Source organism: Nipponia nippon, unplaced genomic scaffold, assembly GCF_047370975.1.
Source record: "Nipponia nippon isolate SJK-2023a ecotype South Korea unplaced genomic scaffold, ASM4737097v1 scaffold_11, whole genome shotgun sequence".
In the NCBI taxonomy this organism is placed as follows: domain Eukaryota; kingdom Metazoa; phylum Chordata; class Aves; order Pelecaniformes; family Threskiornithidae; genus Nipponia; species Nipponia nippon.
Window position 1 is genome coordinate 14,464,926 of NW_028262302.1, and position 27,240 is coordinate 14,492,165.

At 41.7% G+C, this 27,240-nt stretch overlaps 1 protein-coding gene and 1 long non-coding RNA gene across 5 annotated transcripts in view; one reads left to right on the forward strand and one right to left on the reverse strand.

Moving 5' to 3' along the window:
• ITPK1 (inositol-tetrakisphosphate 1-kinase) overlaps positions 1–27,240 on the reverse strand; it is a 174,164-nt gene that overhangs the window by 116,084 nt on the left and 30,840 nt on the right. For 3 of the 4 annotated variants that reach the window (XM_087747557.1, XM_087747558.1, XM_087747556.1), the window contains one exon: positions 2,789–2,813. The exons of the other annotated variant lie outside the window; for it this stretch is intronic. In XM_087747557.1, coding sequence (XP_087603683.1) covers positions 2,789–2,813 — 25 coding nt within the window. The remainder of the gene's footprint in view (positions 1–2,788; positions 2,814–27,240) is intronic. 4 annotated transcript variants of the gene reach the window in all.
• On the forward strand, positions 10,078–15,853 carry LOC148056835 (uncharacterized). Its single transcript, XR_015702308.1, has 3 exons — positions 10,078–10,372; positions 10,954–11,357; positions 15,722–15,853. It is a non-coding gene; the product is annotated as an uncharacterized LOC148056835 (long non-coding RNA).

The window sequence follows — 27,240 nt, forward strand, 5'->3', positions numbered from 1 at the left end:
GTTACTCAACTGTACTATATAATGTCACACATTTGAGCTCCTGTGCATTGAGTTCACCGTGAAGTCTCATTATGTTAGAATTTAATCAGTATTTCTACAAAAACAATTACTTATCACCACACAAGTTGAGAGGTTCTTTGTTTGTTTTCAATGTGATGCTTGAATAATGTCTTACTGCCCAATAAAGGAGCATGCCTGCTCAGCATCCCACTGCCAGTCCTATTCTTCCATTTTTCTTCTTCGGAGGATGTGCATGTTTCCCCACTCAATAAAAACAGAAAGCTGGAACCACTCTTTCTGCTGGAACTGAAAGTTTGAGATGGGACAAAACACAGAACTTGAACACAAGTTACAGAATCTTAATTGCTGTCTAGCAGCAGCTCACTGATAATCTGTACAGCGCAATTAGCCTTAAGAAAGCAAAATAAGAAGATTTCATCGGTCTAGGTAAAGAATAGAGGATCATCCTAATTCCTCACCGCAGGAAAGAAACAGAAGTCACACAGGTGCTTATTTGAAGACTTCCCTTTAGTAGTAAGAAATTCTTTCATACTCCTGTGCAACATCTTTGGAAAAGAATAATCTGATGTCTGTTCACAGAAGTCAGCACATACCAGTCCATTATGCTTGCTATTTGGAAGCCAGTAACTGAACCTTACCTTCCAACTCACTACTTACTACTGGAAAGCACATCTACATTCAGAAAATTTTTGAATTTATGTAAAGAAGAAAATAGATAAATAGCCTGTGTATTTTTGTGTTTTGAGTTACTTGCCTATCGTCAGGTGTAAGAGCTGGTTTCTGTTGAACAGGATAAGTTCCTTAAAAGGGGAGAAGGGGAAACAAATCAAAGAAACACTGCTGCTTAATACAGGAAAACAATATTCCCTCTGTCAAATAAACTTTGTCCAGCAGATTCATCCCAAGACATCCTCCACCTAGAAGCAGGGCTAGCGGGACAGATCATGCAAGGTGACTCAAGCAAAGCTTGCTAGTAATGCTGGATGGAGACAGAACCCATTTCTGATACATCCCCTACTGACTACAAGTATATGTATCAGAATAAATGAAGCAACATGCACGTGATAGGCGAGGGGCAATCACACAGCCATCCATCTTGCTCTAGCAGAGCAGCACGCATAAGTGTTCGAGGTATGCCTTTGGGGCACAAATTCCCAGTATAGGTTAGTCCGACATCTCAACTATGCTGTGAAATTTGAGACCATGAAGTACTTTTACACAAAGTCCTGTCTAGTTCTGTCCAAATGTTTCCCAAAATGCTCTCCCAATAAAGAAATCCTTTCAAATTATTTTGTGTCTATCTGATGACTAGCCATTAAGCTACACAAACATCAGAAGACTAACAGGTAACCCATGGAAGAAGAGCAACTTTAATCCACCAGGTAAAATGGAACTTGCCCTCTGCTGAGCTAATCAGTGCATCACTGAATTCATCTCATATGAGCACCTTGCTGCTTACATGTACAGGGCAGGCGCAAGGCACATATAACAAATGCAGACATTGGATTGTAATATACTGGGGTATTATTACAATCATAGTGTCCCCTAGACAGTGACATAAATACAGGCTAGGTTTCTCCCTGTGCTGCTTGTGAAGCTGTGCTTCACAAATGCTGGCTTGTATTTATCAATCTGGAGATGCTGTTATCACAACCAACGAAAGAAGCTGCTCCTTAGCTCTGAGGAATAGGAGGTACAAGTAAGGAAGATGATGCTGTAGTGGTGAAAGTTGAAATGCAGCCAGTAAAGTATATGCCCTTTTTCCTTGTAATACCATGCAGTTCTCAGACAACCACACATACCTGAAAGACATATTCTCCAGTTTAACTAGAAATGAGAAGTTTTAAAGCCTTTTCTGACAGTGGATTCTTTAAAATAATATGGCCTGATTTTTCAATTTAATTTTTTTAAGTGCCTTTCTCCTACTCCCTGCTGGTGTTGAGAAGCACCTTTCACATGAACTTAAGAGCAGCCTCAACTATCAGTGGCTAACACCCCATTTTCCTCCTCTCTCCTCCATCCTCTGCTACTGCGATATGAGAAAACAAGTGTGAGGAACACATCAACCACCTTAGAGTGAGAAACGAGCAGTAGATAAGCATAAGCAAGAGTGAAACCTATGAAACACAGCTCTTCTAAGTACACAAAATAAGCCAGAAGGAAAGAGCATGCTTCCCCTTTGATCTTTTAGGGCTATAGTGCCCTATGTTACAGCTGTCATGGTAACATAATTCCTTTCCGAAGTTGCCATCATCCTTTAGGTAACATCTTGTGTGAAATACAATCATTCAGACCTGGGAAAGAACAAGCGTAGCCAACACCTGAACTTATCTGTAGATGGGTTACAACTTGAAGGCACTTTAGTATCCTTTCTCTGCTCACTGGGTTACAAGAACATTCCTTCTGCCACAGCATTTTTCAAAGGCCAGCTCCTGTTTCTGTTAAGCTTGACTGTCCGTGATACAATACACAGAGTAACATTGCCTAATCAACTATCAGATCTTATTAATTAACAGACACAAGAAAAGCCTAACTGCATTCCCACTTCCACCAGGGCACTTGTTGACTTAAGACTAGATGGGCTCAACACATGCTTCACAAAAGGGGGGGTCCTCTTTTTCCAAAAACAGTATCCGTAGCAGAGGAAAAGAAAGAAAAACAATTAAGCCCAGGTCATGTTGACATCTAAATGACAGCATTTAAAATCAGTAAACCTCCTTTATAAGAAAATAGAGGAGAAAAAAAATCAAATATAGTTTTTACTCACCTGTACTACTTCTACTCCTCTTTTCCTGGAAAAGAAAAGAAAAAAAAAGGAATGGTTAATGTTGGAAACATGGGGAAAAGGTAAGAACACACACTAGTGGAAAAGGGTTGCTTCGTACTAGAATGCAAACAATAAAAATCTACAGTAATGAACCTGATTCAAATTCAGGAAAGCGCTTGTTCAATTCCCTGCCGAGGAAGCACTTCGGCAGCTTCTGAATCATGGCCTCAGAGGTGACCCAAGATGCATATTAAGCAGCTGCACCGCTGGGACTGATGCAGCTGCCAGGTGAGCAAAGGTAAGAAGTGGGTGATGTTAGGGAGGGAGCATCTCAATTTTAGTCAGTTCTACTTTGCTCATCATTTCTCATCTGCCCTCAGAGTGTGAGAATTGCACCACAGCACATTCCACATGCTTGATAGATCTTTGATTTTGATCCAAAGATGCATGCATAAATGCCAGGGAGAATGAACACAGCACCTTGCAGCCATTTATCCTCTTACTTACAGCCTTGTTCTACCCCTGTCATCTTGGTACACAAAATGCTTCCCAGAGCTACACACACACAGCGACTTGCACGAGTTGTTCTCTGCTTGAAACCCTTGCCAAGAAACTTTAAAGTTGTCCCATGGCTTGTCTTCATCACAAGCACAAAGATACCCAGGCTGGCTCCACAGGCTAGCCCTGCAAACAAAGCAGGGAAGGGGACAAAGGAAGTGTAGAGGTCAGGTCCAGAAGAGAAAGACTGCCCCACAGCTGGAGCACCCTGCCCAGATGTGTCATCCTGCTGCAACTCCGTCACAGATACATCCCCATAGATCCACTGCTCAAGACAGACGATCTATTCTGGAAGCAGTGCCTCAAAACCACATTTAAAACTCCAGCTGGTGATTGGTACTGCACTGTGTCAGATGGACCTAACTGTGCTGGCCTCAGCAGAGGCAATGCCCCTACGTCATGTAGCTGTGCCCAAAGAAAAGCTAATAAATCACACAAGCAGCCATGCAAGCAAACACGTACAGATTCAACCCCATAAAGCGAGTATGCTCCATTGTCCCAGCCCGAGCAAGCATCAAGCTACAGGCTGGGATGGGACTCTGCGTGCATCAGCCCCCAGTGCTGTGGTCTCCTTTGGGCAGAAAGGGACACACACCCATGGATGCGACCAGGGAGAGAGACACAGCGTACTGTGATACCTTGTTGTAGATAGCATGCAGACTGGATGCAGGGACACCAGAGAGTGTGATGCCCCACGGCTTTAGACATGTCCTTGGACTTCAGTTCTAAGACTTGTCGTCGCTCTGGCTCCTGCAAGAGCAGACTTTAAATACGTGGGGTTTGTCAGAAAGGCCCAAGCCTCTGAACACTGCTTTGGCCATATGGGGAACGGTTCTAGTGATCCTGAAACACCAGGGAAAAGAGACTGGAGAGGCCTGCTAATTATATGCCAAAATGTTGAGAACCGCAATTGGTAGAGCAAATTTCAGCACATCTGTAGAGATGGTCGTCTACTCTGCTGGTATGAGAATTGGGATTCAGGTACATGCAACGTTCAGGCATTGCATTTGACAAGTTATCAAGCAAAACAAACCATTTCTGCTCTAGCCTTGAGAGCAGAACTGAATCCCTGGCACAAAGCCCAGCCATCCCTGCTCCATGCCACCCTCTCAATATATGCAGACTATTTAAATATGTTATAACCTTCTCCTCACTTTGAAGACAAAGGAAATTTAACTTAAAAATCAAAAGCCTCAGCAAGCACAAGACAGGAATCTCTCTTCCTCGTTCCCACTAACTCCGTATGTGAAAACCAAAGATGCTTTTTGGGGAGGTCACGGAGCAGGACTGCGTAACTCTGCCCTCAATGCTTTTCTATCTAAGAGCGTCTGTGGTGGTGTCCATAGTTGCAACTGCCACACACTGCTGAATACACAATGGCTCCTCCAGTTTTCTGCCCAATACAGTAAGTCTTTCTTTTGGGAGGCCATTACAAAGATGCCCAAAGGGACAGGCGATCAGTCAGCATCTATGACACAAATTGCTCCCTTCTTCCACTTCAGCAGTCTGGAGTTTCTCTAGCCTAGAAGCAGCATGCATTGCACAGCCACAACAGGGAGCTTGTCGTTGCTCAGCAAGGAAATTAAAAAGAAAATGAAACCAAGCACCTCTTGCAGAGAATTTCAAAGCCCTCTTGCAGATAACAGTAGCCTGTAAATGGTGGGTGATTAATATACTGCCATTACAGCGTGGGAAGCATTGTTGCAGACTGTCACCTGAGGCTGGCCAGATGCATTCCAACTACATTTTGAGAAGAAAATATGAATCTCATAGAGAAAGACTTAATAGCCAAATTGTTGAAACGATGATTTTCACACAGCTAAGCAAGATAAATAAGAAATATTAGGTGGGGAGTGCTTTTTTGTAAATTAGGGCAGCAGCCTACTCAGAAGCATTCCAAGTATTGTAAGCTAAAACTTAAAATAACCAATCCAGCTACATTTTTGCTGTGTCTGCCCTGGAGTAAACAGAACAACTCAAAACTGCCATTGAAATACACCAGGCTTCAGACAGGACTGCTCCAGAGCCCCTTGAAGAACAGAGGCTGATGGCAAAGGCTGCATTTCTTGCCATGCCTGCATACACACTGAATAAACTTTGTTCTACTTTGAAGAAGAAAAAATACTTGCAAGCTGGTTGCCAAACCCAGTTGAGAAGGAATTAGTCAGAAGTTTTCTATAATCCCCCCAAAATGGACTTTGCAAATTTACTGGGACTTACTGAAACCGATTGTCCTGCCCCAGCAGAAGGGAAGAAGCCAGACCAGCACACAAGCGGGGAGAGAAGGGGTGCCTGCTGTTGGGTATGACATCACACATGCTTAAAAAGCTACGGGAAGGAGGAAGCAATTACCAAGGTTGGCTTGTAGCGCTGGGTCTTCCCCTTTTTCAGAGGGGGGGGGGGGGAGGGTGTCCCCCTTTGGTTACCTGAAACATGAGAACTTTTTATGCTTAAATCCAGAGGACCAGAAACCACAGAAGCATGCATGTTTTGAGGATTAGTTAATTTGGGAAAAATCCTCTAGCAAAATCGCTTTTTTTGAAAATAAGTTATTTTAAAAAGAAAAGGTATTCAAACAACCAGGATGTCAAGCAACCACACACCTCAGTTCTGGCATTAGTTGATTCTCTGCCTCTGAAGATTTCCTAAGCCAGTGACTCCAGGCTTTTTGGCCCGGCAAGTCACAGCTGCAGGCTCAGGGCAGCAAGACAGCCCTTATGCAATCAAGCATGCAATACCATCTAACCACACTAACTGCCTCACGTCACATGTGACAGGGCTTGGGGATAGGCACAGAAAGCAAGCTGGTCCTACACACGAGAAAGGCTAGGACCCTCAAAAAATAAACAGAGAGAACGAAGCAGGCTGTGGGCCACAAGCAATTCCCCAACAAGGGCCTGTCTGTGTGGGACACTCAATGGAGACAAGTCAGTTGCTCAATTAACTGCCCTGGGAGTCTGACAGAGCCAGGGACCAGCCACCACTCCTTCATATGATGCTTAAAAAGCTAGTAAGAAAAAGACATCCTACAGCCTTGTGTACATTCTTTTGGGCTGTTTCTTTAGCAGAGGACAGGCTTTCCGTTAAGCTATGCTGAGACACGCACCGCAGATGCACTTAACATACGCAAGGTACTATGACAAACTCCTCTCCCAACGCAAAGCACAGATGGGTACAGGACCGCGGCTCAGACACAAGCAGAGAACGGCAAATTCTGCAGACAAGGCAGACCAAGGAGACAGTTTAAAAAAAAAAAAATAAAATTAAGTGAGGGATACAAGAACGTGTCCAGGCTAGGCAGAATGCTTCCAGAGGTACCAAAGCCTGTTTCAAAGGTGCTGACTCACAGGGGGGCTATTTCACTTGGAGCACTGACCACTACTCTTGTGTCCCTCATGGTGTTGTCCATGACCCTTCTTTCTTCCCATGTAGCTTGAAATTGAGACATAGCCTACCAGAGGAAGGGCTCCCATTCCCAGCTGGCCTCCTGATATTGGCAACAGGCTATACAAAACCCACAGCAAGTCTCTTTTTCTGAGGGGAAAAAGAAGATCATTATTAGCTGTATTTCCCTCCTCCTTCCAAAGAGACAACACAACAGGGTCACAAAGAGATTGCATCTGCCCATTTTCATTGAACAGATGCTTGAAAAAATGGTCAGTTCTAAACTATCTTCTCAGAGGTCGCTATTTTTAAAATACATTTCATTCCAAAGATCATCTAGACAGGGACCTTGTACTCCAACCACTGGCCCAGGAAAAAAAAAAAAAAAGAATTATTAGCAAATGCTAGAAAACCTCTGGGAGAAGAGAGAAGGGGAAAAAGTGTTTGAAGGTGATAAAGCTAAAAACCTAACTTCCAGCAAGCTTCAATGTCTTCAACTGGCATAGTATGCCTAAAGCTATGGAAACATATTCAGGTGCAGCACAAATTAGTGACTGGTGCTTCTCATGTTCCCTTCCTTCAGCACACAGCTCTGCTGAATCACACACTGCAACATTTAAAGGAAACCCAGAAATGTTTAAGTAACCGCTGCACTAGCCTGCAATACCGAATAAAACCCAGAAGCTTGTTATGACTATATATAGCTCTGTATCTGAAACCAGTGAAAAACTCTGCTGGATAATGCAAGCCTCACCATGTGCAATAGCAATTATAATAATTACCATGCAAGCTGACGTCATGTTTAAGTTAGAATGATATATGGATTTAAAGAAGAATTCAATATCAAGTTACTAAAAGCACATTAATTGGTGTTTTGGAATTGATGTTTTACCACAGCCTCAAACTATGTAGAATAGCTGGCTTTTGGGGTTGGGTTTGTTTTTTTTTAACATCCAAAGTAAACAGTTTGGACTAATTCCCCACAGCATCTAGGACCTGAACATTACAGTGAATGACAGTTAAAAGAGAAAATGACTATCAGGTTGTATATTATAGCCATGGTTAAATTAAGTAACATATTTTTGCTGTCTGGTCTGAGTGATAGATTGAAAAATGCCAAACAGAATTTACAATTTCAAAAGTAAAAGGCAATCTTTCTATCTGGTTTAGTAGCCCAAGAAGTTATTAGTGCATGCAGTGAAGTTAATTTTCTCAGATAGGACGTTTCACCTCCAAAATTTCCCATGTAAAAAAGTGGCAAATAATAATAACATATTGCTTTGATATGAAAAATAAAAGCAGTTTCTCAGAAAAGCAATACATTGGCATCAAAGGGAGTTGTATAAATATTAATGCATCAGAGCAAAAACCTGCAGCCACTAAGACTTTGCACCACGCTGAAATTACCAGACACAGAGGAAGGCACTGGGCCAGCAACGCCAAAGCAAAGCATGAAAACCAGCAATACCAGCCATCCACAACCTCGCAGACAGCCTGTTCTCCTCCTGGCACAAAGGCAAGCTCAGCTCATTTGCCTTAGTTTTTCCATCAGCAGAACACCCTGCATTTCTGTTATTAAATATTTGTGAGGATCCTTGCTTTTATTATTTTTCATCACTGATGGACTCCACCTTATCGTCTATCAGGGAAGCAACCAAGTGGCAACCCCAACACAGGGGCGCTTGCTGTCTGTGGGTCCCACCTGGCAGCCGCAGCCATCAGTGCACACGGAAGATAACTGAGGGCATCTGAAACATGGCAAGACTCAGCTGTAATGTGGGGATTTTTTGGGTTTTTTTTTTTTTTTTTTGCACACATATCAAGCAGGCAATTAATCAGAGTTAATTTTACTAATTTATATGCAACTACTCTTACCTTTCAGCAAGCTTTTCTCCTTTAGTAATTAGTATTTTGGAAAGATTTATGACTGAAATGGATCAAAAGTTGGCATTTGGGGGAGGGAGTCCTCAATTTTCTCAGTCTGTAAAGCATCATAGATCCAAAGGAGAAGGGAAATGAAGTACACCTTTACAGTCCGGTAGCAACAGATAATGTAGTTTAGGGGAGAAAAGGTCTCACTTGAAACTCTAACTGCCCTTTAGATGGGCTGAAAAAAATGAGACTTTGGGCTGTCACAGAGGACCTTTTAAGTAGAAAAAAAATCACGGAGGGTAGCCACATTTGTGCATTTCTTCCTTGTTTTTGTAAACAGGGAATGGTCCGAGCAATAGGAGGCCTCATACATCAGACACTACAACACCATAAGTGATTTTCACACCACCACCCCATTCACACATAACATTTGGTAGAACTATCTGATCTTCTCTGCATCTTCAAAGCATTGTATCATCCCATTTACAGCTATAAAAGTGCTTCTTGGAGTGCTGTATCAGAACAAAGTGCCCTGAAAATGACTACAAAGTAAAAGAGGATCTTGGTAGGGCAGCAGCAGCAGCATCACTCCGGCATTCACCTGCAGCACCGCAATGCTTCCACATGCCGCAAATACCCACCACAACACACACACACATGTTCACCAGCATCTCACAGCAAAGAATCAGCTAGAAACCCACTCAGGCCTTATCTTGCAAGAGCAACGACAAACTGAAGCATCCAACATCATGACTTCAGACGTTCAAGTAGCAGGGAGGAAAAAGCCACAAAGTAAAGAAACCAGACACTGTAAATAGTAACTAGAGGAAATAAACTGCCTTTAGTGACTAAATATTAAGACAAAGTTTCAGTAATGGTTTAATGAAACATTACAGGGCTACTAATTTCAGCATTAAACAATAGGTACTGTAGAAATAAAATCTGTAAATCCCGAGTCATAAAAGCCATAGAGTCATTAAATATAACTTGAAAGGATCTTTTTTCTTCTCTTTTCTTTTTAAACTAGGCATTTAAGATGGATCAGTGCTGCTGAGCTCTGCCAGACTCTTTTCTTGGAACTAGTGACCCCAGGTTCTGGGAGCCCATACTTGCTGCTTTCCCAGCAGGGACACAAAACCTTTAACCACAGTCTTTCGAAAAGAAAAACTAAAGAGCCATCAGTGGGAAGAAGGAACGATTAACAGCTGCACAGAAAAATTATTAAAGGCAATGACTTATTCATCGTACCAGACATTCAGAGACATATTTAGTACCTGATGACAATTATAAGCAACTGGGCAGGGTTCAGCCATCAGCCATAGGCTTACACCACCAGACATTATCAGATCCAGTTCCCAGCTATGGCAGGCAGCCACACCATGTGATCTCTTTATAAACTTATTAAAAAACATCTTCAAACCAAGCTGTTTTGGCACTGTATCTTCCATTACAAGACATTAATTTCCCAAAGGTCAGAGTCCTTCAAATTTGCATGCTAAATTGTTCCAGCATCATCCTTTGGCTTCAATAAACTGCTTGCTTCCTCAAGCACTGCAAAGAGCACGTATGTCCTCTCTGCTCCCAGCTCCCTTTGTCTCCCCATGACCCCAGTCAACCCAGCGTTAATAGGACCCTCTGCGAAAAGCAAACACATGACCCATCCCTTTCGAAAGTCTTTCTAAGGTCACAAGGCACTGGTGATGACTGAGAGAGACCTGAGAAGAGGCAGCAGAATCAGGAGACAGAAGACAGTATCCCTTCTGGGGACAGGTACGTATTTATCTTTTATATACATATGTTAAGCTCTTACTGCAGAAGCTATTAAAGGCTTCTAGAAACATACGAACATAATTACGTTTTACAGACAAAATGAGCAATAACCTCACACTAACAGGTTTATAATCTGAAGGACGCTTAATATTGCATACTTGCTCTCCAGTGCCACGATACATTCCATTAGCTGTCACACTGAGGCAGAAGTTTTCTGCACGTGTTGATAAAACTTCTTGGTACTATAACCATAAAATACCTAAATCTTTCATTCTCTGACGTCAAGCTTCTAAAAATTTACATTTTATATTATTCTTAGCAACTCTCCTCCCATATTAAGCCAGCAGTTACAAATTATTAGTGTCTTATTCTCTTAAATCACAGAATAAGTCACTAGTCAGCAAAAAAGACTCTAAACCCTTCCATTTTCCATTGCCAGTGGAGCCCTAGAAATCAGGTTGGCAGATTTTCTTCTTCATGAAGGGAATCTTCACACAACTTGGGCAAGATGGGCAATCCCCTATTCACTAAGGGGTACATTAGTTAGCAAATTGGTATTTTGTTTACTTCTGACTTTCCAGATACTGCCAAATTGCAGGAAGAACTATATTCCACTTCTTAACATCTATTACACTGAAGTAGGAAGGCAGATATTAGCGTCTGCTCAACTCCTCCAGTACTAAATTGGAATCTAAGGCAAATAAAACCATACTGAAAAACTTGCCATGAAAAGCTACCTCCACTGAAGCAGAAAGGACAACTCACATTGACTCAATGGATGAAGATTTCATCAGGGTCATTTCTGATAACGCTGCTAGAACTGCTCCAGCCTGAAAGCTAACGGGAAACGGATACTTCCAATTCTCCCCTGTGCCATTGATGGATCCAATCAGCAGATAGTACTTTTCAGTTTTACAGATGACACGAGTCACCACCTTTTTCATGTCAAAGAAGAGAACACCCTATGCGCTCAAAAAGCACAACGGTAAGCAGCTGTGCAAAATGGCCTTAGAAAGGGTTGCCAGAACAATGCCATTTTAAGAAAGTTAAGAACAAATTAGGATGGTCAGTCACAAACAGTCACATGAAACAAAGAGCACTAAATGTAAAGAAACACTCAGCGACCCTGCTGGCAGTTAACTGGAGGTACTTACTGTCAGGAAATACCCTGAAGCTCCTATGGCTACAGCTAATAGATTTCTTATGCCGAAGGTCCTAAGACGACTCACACACAAGGGCACACTCAACTACAAAAGTGCTGCAACCTGAAAGTGCAGGGCTGCAGGTTCAGTTCAGACTTAAAGTTTCTCCCCTACGAAGCATCACCATCTTGGGAATCTCCTTGTCACGGCAGGGAGAGCTAGCAGCACACAAATCGTGCAATGACAGACTGATACAGCTTTACGTTTATACTGTATGCAAGCTGCATTTTGATGTCCTTCAATAAGCTCTGTCCAGCGATACGCAGAATTCCTCCTGCCTTTGCATGGGTCTTTCTAACTTCATGCTCAGAGAGTAACCAAACTAGCTAACAGTATTAGTCAAATGCCTATTCTCTTAGACTGAGGTACCATGGCATCTAAAGTCAGTTGCAGTACCACTCCTCCAAACTCTACCTGTAATTATATTGGCCTTTGCATTGCTTCTGAGCAGCATCAACTCTTGAACAGAGAGGTTTACCAGTAAATCCCTAAACTGCATCAGACAAGATAATCAAGCTTCCTGCCTGTCTGCCTCCTTTCAAAGACCGCATCTTTTGCAACAGGAACAAGTGCTGAAGCAATGCATAAAGAGTTGAATCAATGTATACATCTATGCTTCTGCCTATACATCCATCTAGAAACCAGAGCCTCACCTAGCTTTAAACTCCTCAGCTCAGGTACTAAGAGCTATTTTATTGTCGCAGCACACAGCTTAGTGCAGACTGCAGTGCTCACCTGAGGATGTAGCCAGCTTCTGGGTTTTGCAGCCAAACTTTATTTTTCACTCTCGAAACCCCCTGGTTTGTTTAAAGCTATCTCACTGGTATCTTGTACTACAGTCAAAGCTAGACGGAGCTGTAGGCCTATTCTGACTGGAAAAGAAAAACAGGACAAGAAGGGCAGAGCAGGGGTAAGAGGAGAATACATCTTTTTGTTCCAGCATAGGCAAGGCTGTCAAGGCAAGTGGGGAAAAAACTGGTCCACCCCACATCTGTACTGAAAGGCCAACAAAATCAGGTTTCTCTTACAGATATCCATTTAGGAGGAAAGTAGCTCTTAGAAATAAAAGATTTAAGCCAGATGCAAGCAAGCCTTTGTTTATTCTGGGGCTTCCTTTAGGCTCCTGCCTTACTGTTCATTGTGACCCAACATAAAGTTATTTACTGTTAAATATGTGTTTTAATTTTTAACTTATGTACACCAAGGCTAGTAAAACCTGCATACATATTTTATAGTGAGCTTTCTCTCAGAATTGGAACAACTACCAATGTCCCCTTATTAAAACAGCTACTTCCCATGCTTTGGTTAATCAAATATATTCAAGGTTTCTGGGGCTTTTGTAAGGCAAGATGAGGTTTACATAGGAACAGCATACATTTTTCCCTTCATTTGAACAATATAGAATCACTACGTACATTAAGACACCCAGAAAGTTGTTTCATTAGTGGTTTTAGACTTAAGCACTATCAGATTTAGGCATCAAATGATTCTTCTCTATTACTGCAGATAAGCTGTCCGAATCACAAATATTGGTTTACCAGTATTAATGCAAATGGCATACTGTTATCAGCTACCAGGCAAGGTTAAAGAAATGATACAGGGATTTGGGCTGATAATATAAATCTAGCTATATTTACCTGTCTATATATCTCACTACATCTATCTGTCTATCTAAAGATCTTCAGATTAAATATATTTATGTCATGCCCTACATATAAGTCTTCTTAATACCTCCCTGTTCTATTTGGACAGGAAGAATTCAGATTGAAGAAGTGCAACACATCTGGTAAGCTAACCTACAGTGTGCCTAACTCTATTGACAGCAATTGTCTTTATTTTGGAAGAGAAAAGTGAAAGAACAGAAAAGATGACAAAAGGTGAACTGGTTTGGTCTCTCAAGCTTACGTAAGAATATTGAGTGCCCAACCTATATTAGCCTACAGTAAGCAGACTTTCTGAAAGCGCCTGGCAATTGCCCTCTGAGAATCTTCAGGACTTCTCTTAGTTTTAGGTATCTGCCATAGTCACTTTTAACAATCTCACTGGAGCTTGCACACAGCTACCTGACAAAAGCATACAGGAAAAGAAACCATATTAGAAATAACCATTCACCAGAACCATTATCCACAGTTCATCTTAACTAGACCGCAGTCCCTCTGGGCAGTGCATTTGTAAAGCATCTCACACCATCGATGCAGAGAACTACCACAGCATTCTGGGGTTCTAGCAATGCAAATCAACTCTTATAGCAAAAAAAAGATTCAAGAAAACAGTGTGTCTTCTTCAAATCTCTGGAAGGTTTGCAGAGAGCTTGTGGGTCTCCTACCAAGTTGATGCTCAGCATATTAAGACCACATTGAGGCATTTGTTGTAACAGCGTAAAGGCTCTGAAGAAGAAATTTTGCCATAATCCTTGAAATCCCAAGAATGAATTAAGAGTATCCTGGGGGGAATCTCCTTCCTACAAGTGCCTTTCTACAAAGGGCATAGGTATGGCAAGCCAACCTAAACAGCCCTCTGTGTCTGCTGGATTCCCACACTCTAATCAAAGCTTAGAATTCAGTTTCTTAAACAGAATGAAGTAATAATAATAAAAAAAAGGTACTTAAAGTAGACTTCTGCACAGGCTAGAAACTGCCACTTCCATACCCCTCTCTCTGCCTCTTCCCCATCACCTCCCTCCGGCATGCTACAGGTGCCCCATTTACTTTCATAAGTCTTATCTGGATTCCTGCCTTTTACCCAAATAAAAGCACCCTAGTGGCTTGCCTTGATGTTCTGAGAAGGAGCTTCAGCTGCTCTCCTCTTCAAAATAAGCATGCTGCACAAGGACCATCAGTCCATTATGGCCAGTGAGAGGAGGCTCTGCTGGGCCCCAGGCTGGTACTGCAGGTCTGCACACTGCGAAGGAGATTGAACACACACCTCCACTCTGCTAAAACCAAGGGGTGCAGAGAGCAGAGCATCTCTGCCAAGCCAGATTTCATCTACAAATGGCTTTTAATCCACTAACCCTGAAACCATATGCTGTACATCCACTGCAACGTTCCAAGACTTTGGCAAACAGCCTTGAATAAACCTTTTGGGAGGTTTTCTAGAGGCCAGACACCCACTGAGACATGCATGAGAAATGTGTAATACACAAATTTTTTTTCCACTTCTTGGATCTCTAAAAGAGACTGGGCATTTTTTTGGCAGAAATTAGAGACGCATTTAAGTTCAGCAACTTGCCGTGCAAAAATGAATTTATTCATCTCCAGCCAGTCTTCAAGTAAGATATATAGGTGTCTGGGGCTTTTTCCCTCATGCAAAACTTCATTATACAAACAAGAGAAAGTTAATGCAAGAAAGTTAATGTGTCTGCTCACTGAAGAAACCTGATTGCAACTTCTTTTTTCCCCCTCCATAAGGGATAGCCCTAATGTTTTGGCACGGTACAAGTCAGACACCAAGTCTCCCTCAAGTTTCATTAGCTTTGAGAGCACTTGTGATTTCTTGTCTCCTACACTCACCAAGTGACCACTGTTTGCATATGCAAGGAACAAATTTTCCTCTTCATTTATGGAACCAGAGTCAGCCATAGATTCATAGACATAACTAAAAAAAGCCTATGCCGAGAAGTGACTGTGGCCAGCTATACACGCTGTCACAGACACCAGTCCAATGTTTCATCAGGTTAAAAGGACATCCATGGAAAGGTTTAGCACAAAATAATTAAGTAAGAGATGTTCCTAGAAATCTTTTCTCCTCAAACTCTGCATCAGTTTAGGCTCACATAACTCATCCAGTCAGTTCCACCGTTTTGTTTGCTCCCTTTGAGATGCATGTCAAGCTTCAGCCTTTAGTTTGGGGCACTTAGGAATGCAGCTGTTATTTTAAAGAGGACGGACTGGTTAAGCCCCAAATAAAAAGCTGGCTAAAAGCAGTTCCAGTAGCATCTGAAACTGGGTTTCACCTTTATTTTGCTATGCAGCTCCCCCCAAACACTGTATGAACCATGTCAATAGAAAACAGGAAAGCACTTGGAATCTGACAAGTGCAGTTCTGCAGCCTAGTACCCTGTTTGAGAAAAAAAAGACGTCCAGCAGAAAATACATGGTAGAAATTAAAGAAATATGAACTGGATTGCTTTTCTCCATTTGAACAGATTCAGATGCCAATACCAATAATGGGAATTTCCTTCCCCTGCAACTGACTCTTCTGCTTGAGTTTACGTCAACATAGATCAAAGAAATATTATTGTACTTTATTTGGAAGCCTCATTAGAGAGGCTTGCAATAAAATGAAAGCTTGGCTTCCAACAACTGATGATCATGCTGCTTGAAAATATTCCATTTATTGACGCATGGCCAACTTCCCTGAGAAGCAACAGGATACAGCGTTCGACAGTGCTGCAGTGAATCATCTTGGTGATCTGCACAAATTACACATGATCCTGGAAATCAAATAAAATGTCTGCAACATGCAATATTTGAGTACGGTCCTACTTACAAGAAAAAAGGATCTAAATGGAGAAACAACAAATTAATAATTTTTTTAATTATACAGCATATGGAATAATATTAATAGCTGATGTGGACATGGGGGGGGACGATGGGGGGACATGACAAAAAAAAAAAAAAAAAATTTAAAAATACCCACACACCCTGGGGAAAAAAACCTTACCAAAAGGTTCAGGTAAGAGAATAGAGTTTTCCATTGGTCTCACTGGATGGGGCGGCAGTTTGAGGAGTTGGAAATGCAACACATGGAACAAGGTACTGCTGCCAACCTTTTAATATCAAGGCAATGTAGGTCATGAAGATTGACAGAAATACACCAAAAGCTTTGGGCAGGGATGGGCATAGGATTGTTACGCATAGGATCAGCCAAGGTCAGAAAGCGCAAACTTGAAACTGGAGCAGAGATTAGACGGCAAGACAAAAAGCCTCCATCACTCATGATAGTTTCTGCACCTGAAAAGGGCAAAACAGTATCTCCGAGAAATCTCTACACTAGCTCATGAAAATTCTCTATCCTGGTGTCCAGACCACTTCAGAGAAGCACTTCTATGTGTGTGTTACAAACAGATCTATTTTATCATGCATTTTATCTGCTTTACATTACTCTGAAGTGTGCTGTTAAAGAAAGATTAAAATTCTCCCTATTTCTTCCAGTCCATAGGCTTCTTGCTTTAAGCAGTAGCATATGTATAGGTCTACCAGAACACCCATTTTCTTGTTTGCTTCAGTGGATTGTTTACTGTGCAGTAAGAGGGGAAAAAAAAAAACCAAACAAAACACCACAAACTTTTATAAATCATAAAACACAACTACTGCTTGTTTTTTATCCAAGCTGTTAAGACAAAACACACATCCCTCCATAAGGTAAAGTGAATGACAAAGACAGAAGTTCTTCAACGTAAACCCTGTTTGCTTACAAGAAATTTAGAGCATCCCATCTCTCTGAACCAAACACTTTTTCTGATCAGCTTCAGCCCTTCCGCAGGCACCACTTTGCCCAAAGGCCACCTTCAGAGCTCTGCCTTCGGCCAGCACCCACAGCATGTGACTTGCCGTCTCCCACACCCCTGACCTTCCATGGCACATCTTGCTACTAATCTCTGTCACGCAGACACATTGGGGTACACACACAGGGTGCTCGAATTAATCCTGCCCTTGTTTTTTTCATAACTTATCCCAGACAGCAGCTGTTACATGCATCATTTCCATCAGTGACTGAGCACATGTGTTTTAAGACTACAACTTTCCTAAATGTGGCCAGGGCACGCAGGAGCTGATATACAACCCCCAAAATGCTATTACATTTTCTAACCAGACTCCATTGTAGCCCAGATTCAGATCTGGTGGGAGCTCTGCTACACTGTGTAACTGGAAGAACCGGACAATTTCTTGGGCCTCCTCAGATTTTCTAGAAGCTGCCTCAACAAGCTAAATCATACCATCATACCAGAGCTCTGTTACTCATACCCTCGTCCTCCCTCTCAGAAAAAAAGCCAACAGTTCAGCTGCATGTTTTACATTTGGTTCTCTTTATGGACTTATCTAGATTCTCTGGTACCTGCCCCTCCCCATTACAACATTGGTGTGATCACAACACACTGATGAGTTTGTAAGATAACCTAAATCCCTCTTAAAGGAAAAAATAAAAAGCTAAATTTCTATTCTAATCTACCAAATTACCATCGTCCTTATCATTGCTAAGGAGGCGGATGTACAAACAGCTGATCCAGCTTCTGAGTAGGGGCTGGAAAGGCAGACACAAAGGCACAGTAGCAGCTCGTTGTTTTCCTCTGGGTTATTTTTGTCTGGCTCCGCCCTGAAACTCACTCTTCAATCCCAATAATTGGCAGCAACTAATTAGAAGGAAAAATGCAAGCAGTTTATTAAATGTTTGATTAAATGTTGATTACATGTTTGATTAAACATGATCACAGAACAAATCTCCCTTGGACAAGTGTACTCATTTTCTCTTGCTCACTTCTTTTGTTTGTAGACATAAAAGATAGAACTGCGGAGATGATGCTATACCACACACTGGGATTTTACGCCTATAGATGACTGCACAACACAAAGCAAGGAGAAGCTGATGATTCCTCTGCTGTTTCAGGTTGCTTTCCACATTGCCCATCATCAGATGCACACTGCTAACTCCCCATGTTCTCTCTTTAGGGCTTTCACATTTGACATTTCACATACACAGGATCAGCTCAAAGATACTGCCAGAATAACATCACAGGTTAAGTGGAGATACAATCAGCATAAAAGAAGGACTTGTACAAAGGTTACAACTTTCAAATTGCTGTAAATCTGAAAGTTGTACAAGGACTTGCAGAATCATTATACATGGGAAAAAATCCGCGTTAAGTAACAGCTTTAAATTATGTTGAAAATTCTGTATGTCTTAGATGGATCCTTGAACTACATCTGCCGTGGAAAGTGATTTTTGTTCATCCCATTCACTGTCACTGAAGAGATATTAAGTAACAGTTAATGACAATGACTGAACCATGTAATACTATTAGATTTTACACATGGAGAAACATACACATTTACCTCTCAATCTCTTAGCAAAGAAAAACAACGTTTGCTCAGAATATTTTCATGCGTTCTTGTTTGCAAAGGCAAAAGAAAACCCTTGACCAGGTGTCTGCTTTTATACCCCACTAGCACGTCTATCTGCAGCAGCAGGATTTCTTATCCCAAGAAGTCTTTTTCCCAGGCAGCACATTTTCACAGCTCTTTGCACATCAGATCCCTGCAGTCAGCCGTGTTTCACAAAGATAGGACACTGCTCCACACCCAGCTTTACGTAACCCCCTTGCACGCAGTTGCTCAGCCTCGCTGACTTCACCCTCGCGCTGGGCGGGTATTATCTGCCTACTTGGCCTTGCAGCGTTTCATGCTTGGTCAGCACACAGTCCAAGGTGCTACAGTAAGCTGCAAAATACACAGGCATCACCTTAAGGGCAGAAGCTATTCCAATTTAGCAAAAACATTCCTCTTCAGAATCTTCCCAGTCCTCAGGAACAATAAAGTTGTGATGGTTATAAAACGATAGCCAAAACCTTGCGAAAGTTGCACTCCAAGAGGCCATAAACTGCCGTTATCTTACTTGGACTACACCCTTACATCTCAATGAAACACTACATCACCCCGAATTATTTTCTCTAATTAGTTTCCAGATAAAAGGAAAAAAATTGCCAGGATAATAACTTTTTTTCCCAAGACTAATTTGAACACCTACTTTTTTCCCCCTCCGTCTGAATTCTAGCATCATCATCCACAACGTGTAAAAGAAGTCTTCCTGCAGCCTGCCCTGCACATCTCCATACCACCGCCCCAAGGCGGACACCAGACAAATATCACCCCAAGCCCACAGACTTGGGGCTCTCAGACCTGCAAGGCTGCAGACCACCCAGCACCCTCTGCAAGGCACAGCTAACCAACAGCCCATCAATGGCAGTCTAACGGTATCAAGGCCAGCCTTGCTTTTGCAGCAGAATCCTCTCTCAAGGCCTGGCTTCAAGAGAAGACCAGTTTCAGTGTGAAGTACTGAAGTGCAAATTTTTTGAACCAACAAAAAGCACTATCGTGCATATTGGTCAGACATAACACCTACAGTTCCAATCACTCATTTCAGATGGAGTTTACAACACAGCTATGTGCCCCACGGCACTTTTAAACCACAGACCCTGCTTACAGAGGTACACTATAGTTTAATTTATATCCTTGTCTTACTTCAGGATATTCAGTTGGAAGTGATGCTGGAAAGAAAACAGACTGTTTCATTATGATTTTATTCCACTGTATTCACATTGCGGTGTTCTCCTTAGAAAAATCCTAGTAAGGGCATGCCTAGACTTTTTCAGGAAGACTTTCCCTGGTGAAGAATAACTTCTCTGCTCTCATCACTACGGAAAAAAAAAAAAAAAAGCCTACAGACAAACAATTAGAAAACGAAAGAAAAAAATTTAAAACTGCATTTTTGGCCATTTAAGGCTATGAACTGAGAAAGAATGAAATAGCCCTTATGTCAAAACAAAACAAAATTTTAATATCATTAAAAGCAGGAAGATCTCTCTGTTTCAAGTATTTGTCTGTAAAATATTTCACTGTAACTAAGACACTAAGCCACAAAGTCTTGCATCCTACCTAATAATAAACTATTTACAGATGCTTCTAAAGATAATGCACATGCTAAACTTGCCCTTAAACTCCTCCCTCTGCCCATACACAAGAGAGAGAACATAATATCAAAGATCAAGTTTCTTTCCATTTCTTCCTCAAATTTTACCACTTCCTTGGTGTTAGGATTGCTCAAAATGCATTATCTAATGTCTCTATCCACCTACAGCCATACAGTTCTTGTGCTGTAATTTAATGGCACCAAGCCAAACATCACCGGTCTTGCACCTTTCTAGTAGTGTAAGTAGGCATGGCATGCTTATGCTGTTGAGTACCAAACACCTACACTGCTGATGAATGTGCTAGGAGGATATGGGTGACAGAAGCTGTGGATGAAACTTGCCATTACAGACACAAAACTACTGTTTCTTACCTCCTTTCTGGGTTTTGCGGGAAAGCTGCGTGAGGTGCTGCCCCATGAGATGTAAGGTGCAGGTCTGCTGTTACATCAGACAGCTGCAAGACACTGCAGGCTTCTATCCTAGGTAAGATTCCACTAGAACCAAGCAGCTCTCACTCAAACCACTTTCACGAGGCAGAACTATGTGCTAAATCCTCTGATTTTTGTCATCTCTCATTGTAGGTCCTTATCAAGATAGCCAGTCAAGCAAAGGCATTACAGTGCCATGCTGCTTTACCTTGGGTAACAGCACTCCTTCTGTTGTTGATTCCATGACGCTAAAAGCAAAATCACTGTAAGTCATTTAATACTTATACAGAGAGATTAACTGGACTTGTCTGGAAATAAGCCTTACTTGGGAAACTACTCCCGCATGCACACATTAGGATCATGTGAACAGTTGTATTCTATCCATCAACTCTTCCGCTTGCTATATACTTTTTACATAAGCATGCAACAGGTGACAGTTACTTCCCAGTAATGAAGCCACAGAGAAGATTTCCAAGGTGTCATTTTGGACATTGTCTGCCATAAACTGGCACATGCATAGCAACAACAATCCTGAATTTCACAGCTTCTGTGCTTATGCTCAAGACGACAGTTGGATTAGCCATCCTGGGCTAGTACTCCATTCAGAATGGGAACTACTCCAACAGCCCTTTAGCACTTACTACATACCTCCCTAATGCACAAAGCAGTCACAGCTTTGCTTAACATAATTTCTTCAACATAAGCAGGACCATACAGAAATCCTCCCAAAGGATTTCCGAAGCCAAAAGGAAAAGACCACATTAAAGTCTCTTCCTATTGGAAAAAAAACCAACAAGACCCAAAAAACAACCAACAAACACACACCACCAGAAAACCACACCTTAGAGAGGCAAGACAGAGAGAGCAGAAAGGCAACCTCCAACAGGTCAAGAGCATGGGAAATCTATGAAACACTGTCAGTGTTTCAGAAACCGAACGCATTACATCAGCGAAAGAAGCTATTACTAGTCCACAAGTAATCCAGAAAATCATGGTAAAAAGAAAATAGTCTCTCTCGCAGCAGGACAATTCAACAACATGGACTTCCTTGAGAAGGAGCAGAACAGCACCCCAACTTAAGTTCATGCATGGCCTTGCCTCAGATCAGGGAGGGTGCTTACACCATCTCAGAGCATCATACAGCCGGCAGCCTGCTCTGATCACCACATCCATCGTCTTTCCTAGATGTGGCTCACAGCTGTCCATTTGAAAAGCAACCAGGAGAGGAGATACAGGGCCTTGTAGTCTAAAAACAAGTCTTCATTCTGTTTTGGGCATTTTTTCTCTCCTGTGAATGAGACCACTCCTTGAAACTTTCACATACACAAGGAGATTAACTGAACACACTATGTTCTGCAGACATACTGTTTTCACAGTCCTACAGATGAGGCAACTGACATAAACCAAGCTCACCTTAAAATACTAAGCTTCATCTAAAGCACATTAACTGCCCCCCTTGTTTTCTCTTGGGAGCGTTTAGATTACACTCCTCCACTTTCACTGCTAGGATGTGACATGGCCAGCGGTTCCCAGCTACATCCTCACCTATAAAGGAAGACCAAAGCACTGTCTGTGCTGCTTGTCGATCACCTGAAAGAGGTATTCTGCTGCTTCTCAAGCATCATGTCAGAAGATGCATCAAATGATTTTATTTTTTCAGAAAATAACTATGCAGTCTTAAAATCTCCTAGGAGATCCAGGGCCTCATTCAGAGGGGAAAAAATAGTTTCTTGGTACAATGGTGAAGAGCAGCTTCCTTTAGAAAAAAGGCTGCAGAGCGTACCTGATCTTTTAATTTTTAAATAAGCATGACAAAACCAGGCTGCTCCCCACTTCTGATAGAACCCTCAGCCAGCCAATCATTCAAGTCTTTCAGACATTTATTACAAGTAAATTGTGTATAATAAACACAAAGGAGTAAAGACTTCCTGAAGAGCCAGTCCCAGTAAACAACCTGCAGATGTGAAAGAAAATGAATAACTTCTGAGAAGCGATTTTTTTTTTTTTTAGTTCACAGCTAGATGAGTAAGTTACATAGCACTTTCTTAGATAAGCTGCTATAAGAAGAACAAAAGACTCCTACTTTTTGAGAGTTTTTTTTCCAAAGTTCCCGTGTTAGGTAAACTGTTCTATCACTAAAAAAACCCTCCCATTAGCCTCAGGCTCAAATTTATTTGTAGCTTCCAGAGTTTCATTTTCCTGCATTTCATCAGGTTTTGTGTGCACTTTGAAAATGGCAACTACTTGCTCTATCTGCAGGATTACAAGGGCCTTCTTGGAACTCAGGCACCCACACAAGAAGCAGAGAAAAATATAAGCAAGAAAACAACCCTTATCCCTATCACTGTCTCTTCTGGACTGGATTGTTACACAGCCTCCTGGCTCCCTCTCTCCTCTTGCTTTTCAAACTATAGCTTCATTTTCACCACAAATTAAAATGACCGAGTTAGGAAAGTCAATGCAAGAAGATGAAATCTTAGCTTGGCAAAAGCTGAGTAATCACTTACTCTGTATATGATAAACTGAAAACATTTACTAGTTAAATAGGTCTGAGAGAGAACAGTAGTTAAGAGACAGCTAAAATTCTTAAAACATGTTGGGTTCCTCAGCAACTGGGTTCAATGATATTTCTTTTCTAGAAATCAATGAGGAGCAGACAAATTTTAACAACTTGGATTTTTAATTTTGAACCATGCCGTGGAGTAGATAGATGTGAATTAAGAGCTGCTGGCAAATATCAAGATAAAGTAAGAAATACTTTCGCTCTCCTTTGAGATGATCTTTGAGCAATTTGCAGTCAGTCCAGCCACACAACAGCATTGTGACAGGTTTTTATGATTTCTGCATTTGACAGGTAGAAAAAGTATTATATTGGGAAATTCACTGATGTGCTTAAATTACAATGAAGCCTACTACAGAGCCAAAAGCCAACCCTATTTTGTCTGCCAGGCCAATGCCCGATTCAAGAGGCTTTTCCCTATTCTCTCTCTTGGATTAAAGAGTATTTCTTGATTTGGAAACTCCCTGTACAGCCTCCACCCCAGTGAATACATGGAAGACATCAAGATTTAAACACGTTTCAATTGTTTGCAGCTCATCTACGTACACCTAAGACTTTACTCATGTTTCAAAGCTGTCTGGGCAGCATGCTTCAAAAACTCCTCGTAGTCCAACTATACGTTTACAGTACAGCAAGAAAGAGCCACCTCTCAGGTTTTTGGGGACCGGCCTTGCAGGAATGCCCCTGAGTTCCTGAGCTAGTGTGGGTGTCCCAACACCGACATCAGACATCTTGAATAAACAATTTAATTTCCTGAAGTGTTGGAGGGGAGGGAAAAAGCCAAGGAAAGAATTTTCACATTCAAAGATATATAGAGAAGGGGGGGGCGGGGGGGGAGTTAACCCTTTAATAGTTTTTATTTCATTAAAAGGAGGTCAAGCTTTACTGAAAGAGAACCTTCATCCCTGTTCTTATGGAAGACTCCAACAATTATCCCCTCAAAGCTAAAGAGGCTGCTGAAAACACCCCCACACAGACATTACTGTTTTAAAGACCGAAAAATATTTAACCAAAAACATTCTCCAGCACAAGCCTAGCTTTACTGTAATATTAGCAGCACTGCTAGGCTGCTCCGTTCTGCCTGGATCAGCCCCAAACAACTGGCAATCTATTTCGATTTAATGGGAGAGGGAACAGGGAAATTTTACATGGACCACGTGCATTTTCCAGAAAGAAACATTTTGTGTTTCAGGTTTCACTACCAGCAGCAGCAAGTGTGCTAGAAATCTATTCTTACAGGGCGCTTTCACACCCACGTATCATTCAACATAAGAAAAGGTGGCAGCAGCACTAACAAGTAACAGGAAACTCAAATACTATACTTAGTTCTACAAAAAACATTTCAAATTACGCTACCGGATACTTCCCTGGGCCAAGTAGGCATTCAGAGCACTTTCAATGGCATCGTGGTTGCATGTTTTAATTACTACCTACCACACTTTTGACTCTTGGCCATCAATCATCGTTATCAAGCCATTACATCTTTTAAGTGCCTGCTCTCAGTAGTTATGGCGCAACAAAGCAAGAACAAACTAGCAAAAGAAGTCCATGTGTTGATCCCAGGTTTGCCACTGAACTTGTGCCACTGTGAACAAATTCAATTTCCATCTCAGGCTTTCCATTAAAAAAAAAAAAATAAATCTGAACACCAGGTATATCCAGTTCCCAAGGAATCCAACTACAGAGATTTCCAACAGCTTCAGAGGGAGCTGGATTACGCCAAGGTCTGCAAACGTGCTCAGCTCTCACCAAGGTCAAGAAAACTCAGCACCTTAACAAGTAGGAGCTTTTGAGAATCTCAGCCTAATTCATATGCAAGGATTACTATTTTAGAAATAAGCACTAGTACAAAGAACTTGACCTGCATCTAACTTGTCTACAGAACAACAGATTCAGAGCTCTCGGTCTTACACATCAGGAAACAGCTTTGCCCCAGAAGAAATCTGTGGTAAAGCTGCCCTAGAATAAATGACTTTGTTTCCAAATTCTTTGCCCAAGCTACGAACCAAGCATTTTAATTAAGGTCTCCTAATTGCAGTGAGTGTAATTTGGGGTAGGGGGCAGGGAGCAAACACGCTTTTCCACAGTCCACTAGTACCAAAGCTGGCAGACAAAGAAAGAAAAGTAACTTTAAAAATATACATTAGCTGTAGTAAATGCTCTACCCGTGTTCTGTGATTCCAGAAACACATTTTCCTGTTTGAAGAAAGCTCTCTCTGGTTCTATAGACCTTTTTCACAATGGCGAACAGGAGAAACCAGGAACAAGGGAAAATAAGGGAAGTTATTTGTTAACATACGAACAGCCACAGCATGTCAGACTGAAGGTCCAACCTACCCTGCCTCCAGTGTGGCTGTTCTCTCTGTTCTATAGCCAAAGACACAAAAGAAACATCCCAAAATATTGTTTTTCTTCAGTGATCTCTTGCAATCAGAGCTACGCTGTTTCATTACCACTGCAACAATACTAGAGGAAAACCTGCCAAAAAGGAATGAGATTAAGCATTACATTTTAATAGATTATTCAAGACAAATGACAGATCAAATCACAGCGCAAAAATATTGTGCCAGCCCCCACCCAAACAATACCTATTGTGAGCCACGATGCAGCACTATGCTGATCAGGAAACTGCTTAACACAGTAGCACAAAAATGAGAAAAAAATTTTACTAGGAAATCTGGTGGTCAGCACAGTACACATGGAAGTGAAGCCGGCTGCAACCGTAGTTCTGTACTATGCACCTGAGTTTATTTTACCTATAGAAAAAAAGACAAAATTCCCTAATGACCCTATGCCTTTCTCAATCACCGCTGGCTCCTTCCAGCATCATTTCGGGCTCCAAATGTCAGACTCCGAGTTGACTCAAATGAGCACTTACATCCCACCAGTCTCTTAGAAACATTCACCATTAAAACACAGCAGCTGATCAGCATCAAGTCAAGTCTTCTCTACTCTCCAGCGCCTTCTCAGGGAGACATGAGCTTATATGCTAAAGATCCATGTGGTTTGATTACAATACCCAGAACCAGCAATAACCTGTTATATACTTCAAGGAAAAGACAGCCAAGAGAAGCTTTAAATTACATTTAACAGACAATAGTGAGATCCACTGTTTTTACTGAAAAAAAGCAAGTTCTGATCTACAAGCAAGCTCTACCTGGAGGTGCAATGCTATTTGAAAATAGGCAATCCATCGCCAGTAAGCAACAAAGGTGATGAAGATCAATGCCCTATAGCATACATAAAGAGTAAAGCTACAATCACATTGCACCAACAAAGGAATCAGAAGGGAAACTAGCTAGAGAGTTCTTGAAACAAAGTTAGCCCCAAACAGAAGCAATTTAAACTTGGGGATGTCTATGACCAAAGATTTTTCACTCTACTGAATTGTGAATAGAACAAAATTCAAAGCACAAATTCTCCCAGATGCTGAGAACTGAGGGCCTAAAATAACATCAGAAAGAGACAGAAAAAGAAAACAGAGCTTCAACCCCCTATCTAGCAGCAAGCCTGTACTTTCTACTCCTCAAAGCGTGCTAAAATTTTGGTTCTATAAAGGCCAGGAAAAAGGTCAAAAACCCCTACTCTCTTCCAAATTCACTCCAGCCTGGATAGAGTCCCTGGACTTTGATCTATTCCTTGAGATAGAAAGAAGGATTACACCAAAATGTCAAGCCCCAAAGTCAAAATATAACCCCATCCAGTGCCTGTCCACTGGCAAACAGATCTCTTTTCCTCCTATACCCCCAGCTCCCACTTGCAGCTCATGCAACCAGGAACAGCTAAAGGCATAGCACAAACCATTTTCTCTCCATAGATTAAACCAGCTTTAGAAGGTGGCAGTCTTTAAAAATAAGACTTCTGCTGAGTGACAAAGGGCACTGCTCAATTTTATCATCACGTACTCTTTGCACAGCACATGGTGCTCCAACTCAGTGTGCTGGCAACAATACTTCCTCCCCTTTCACTCTTATGCTTTCCCCTTTTCT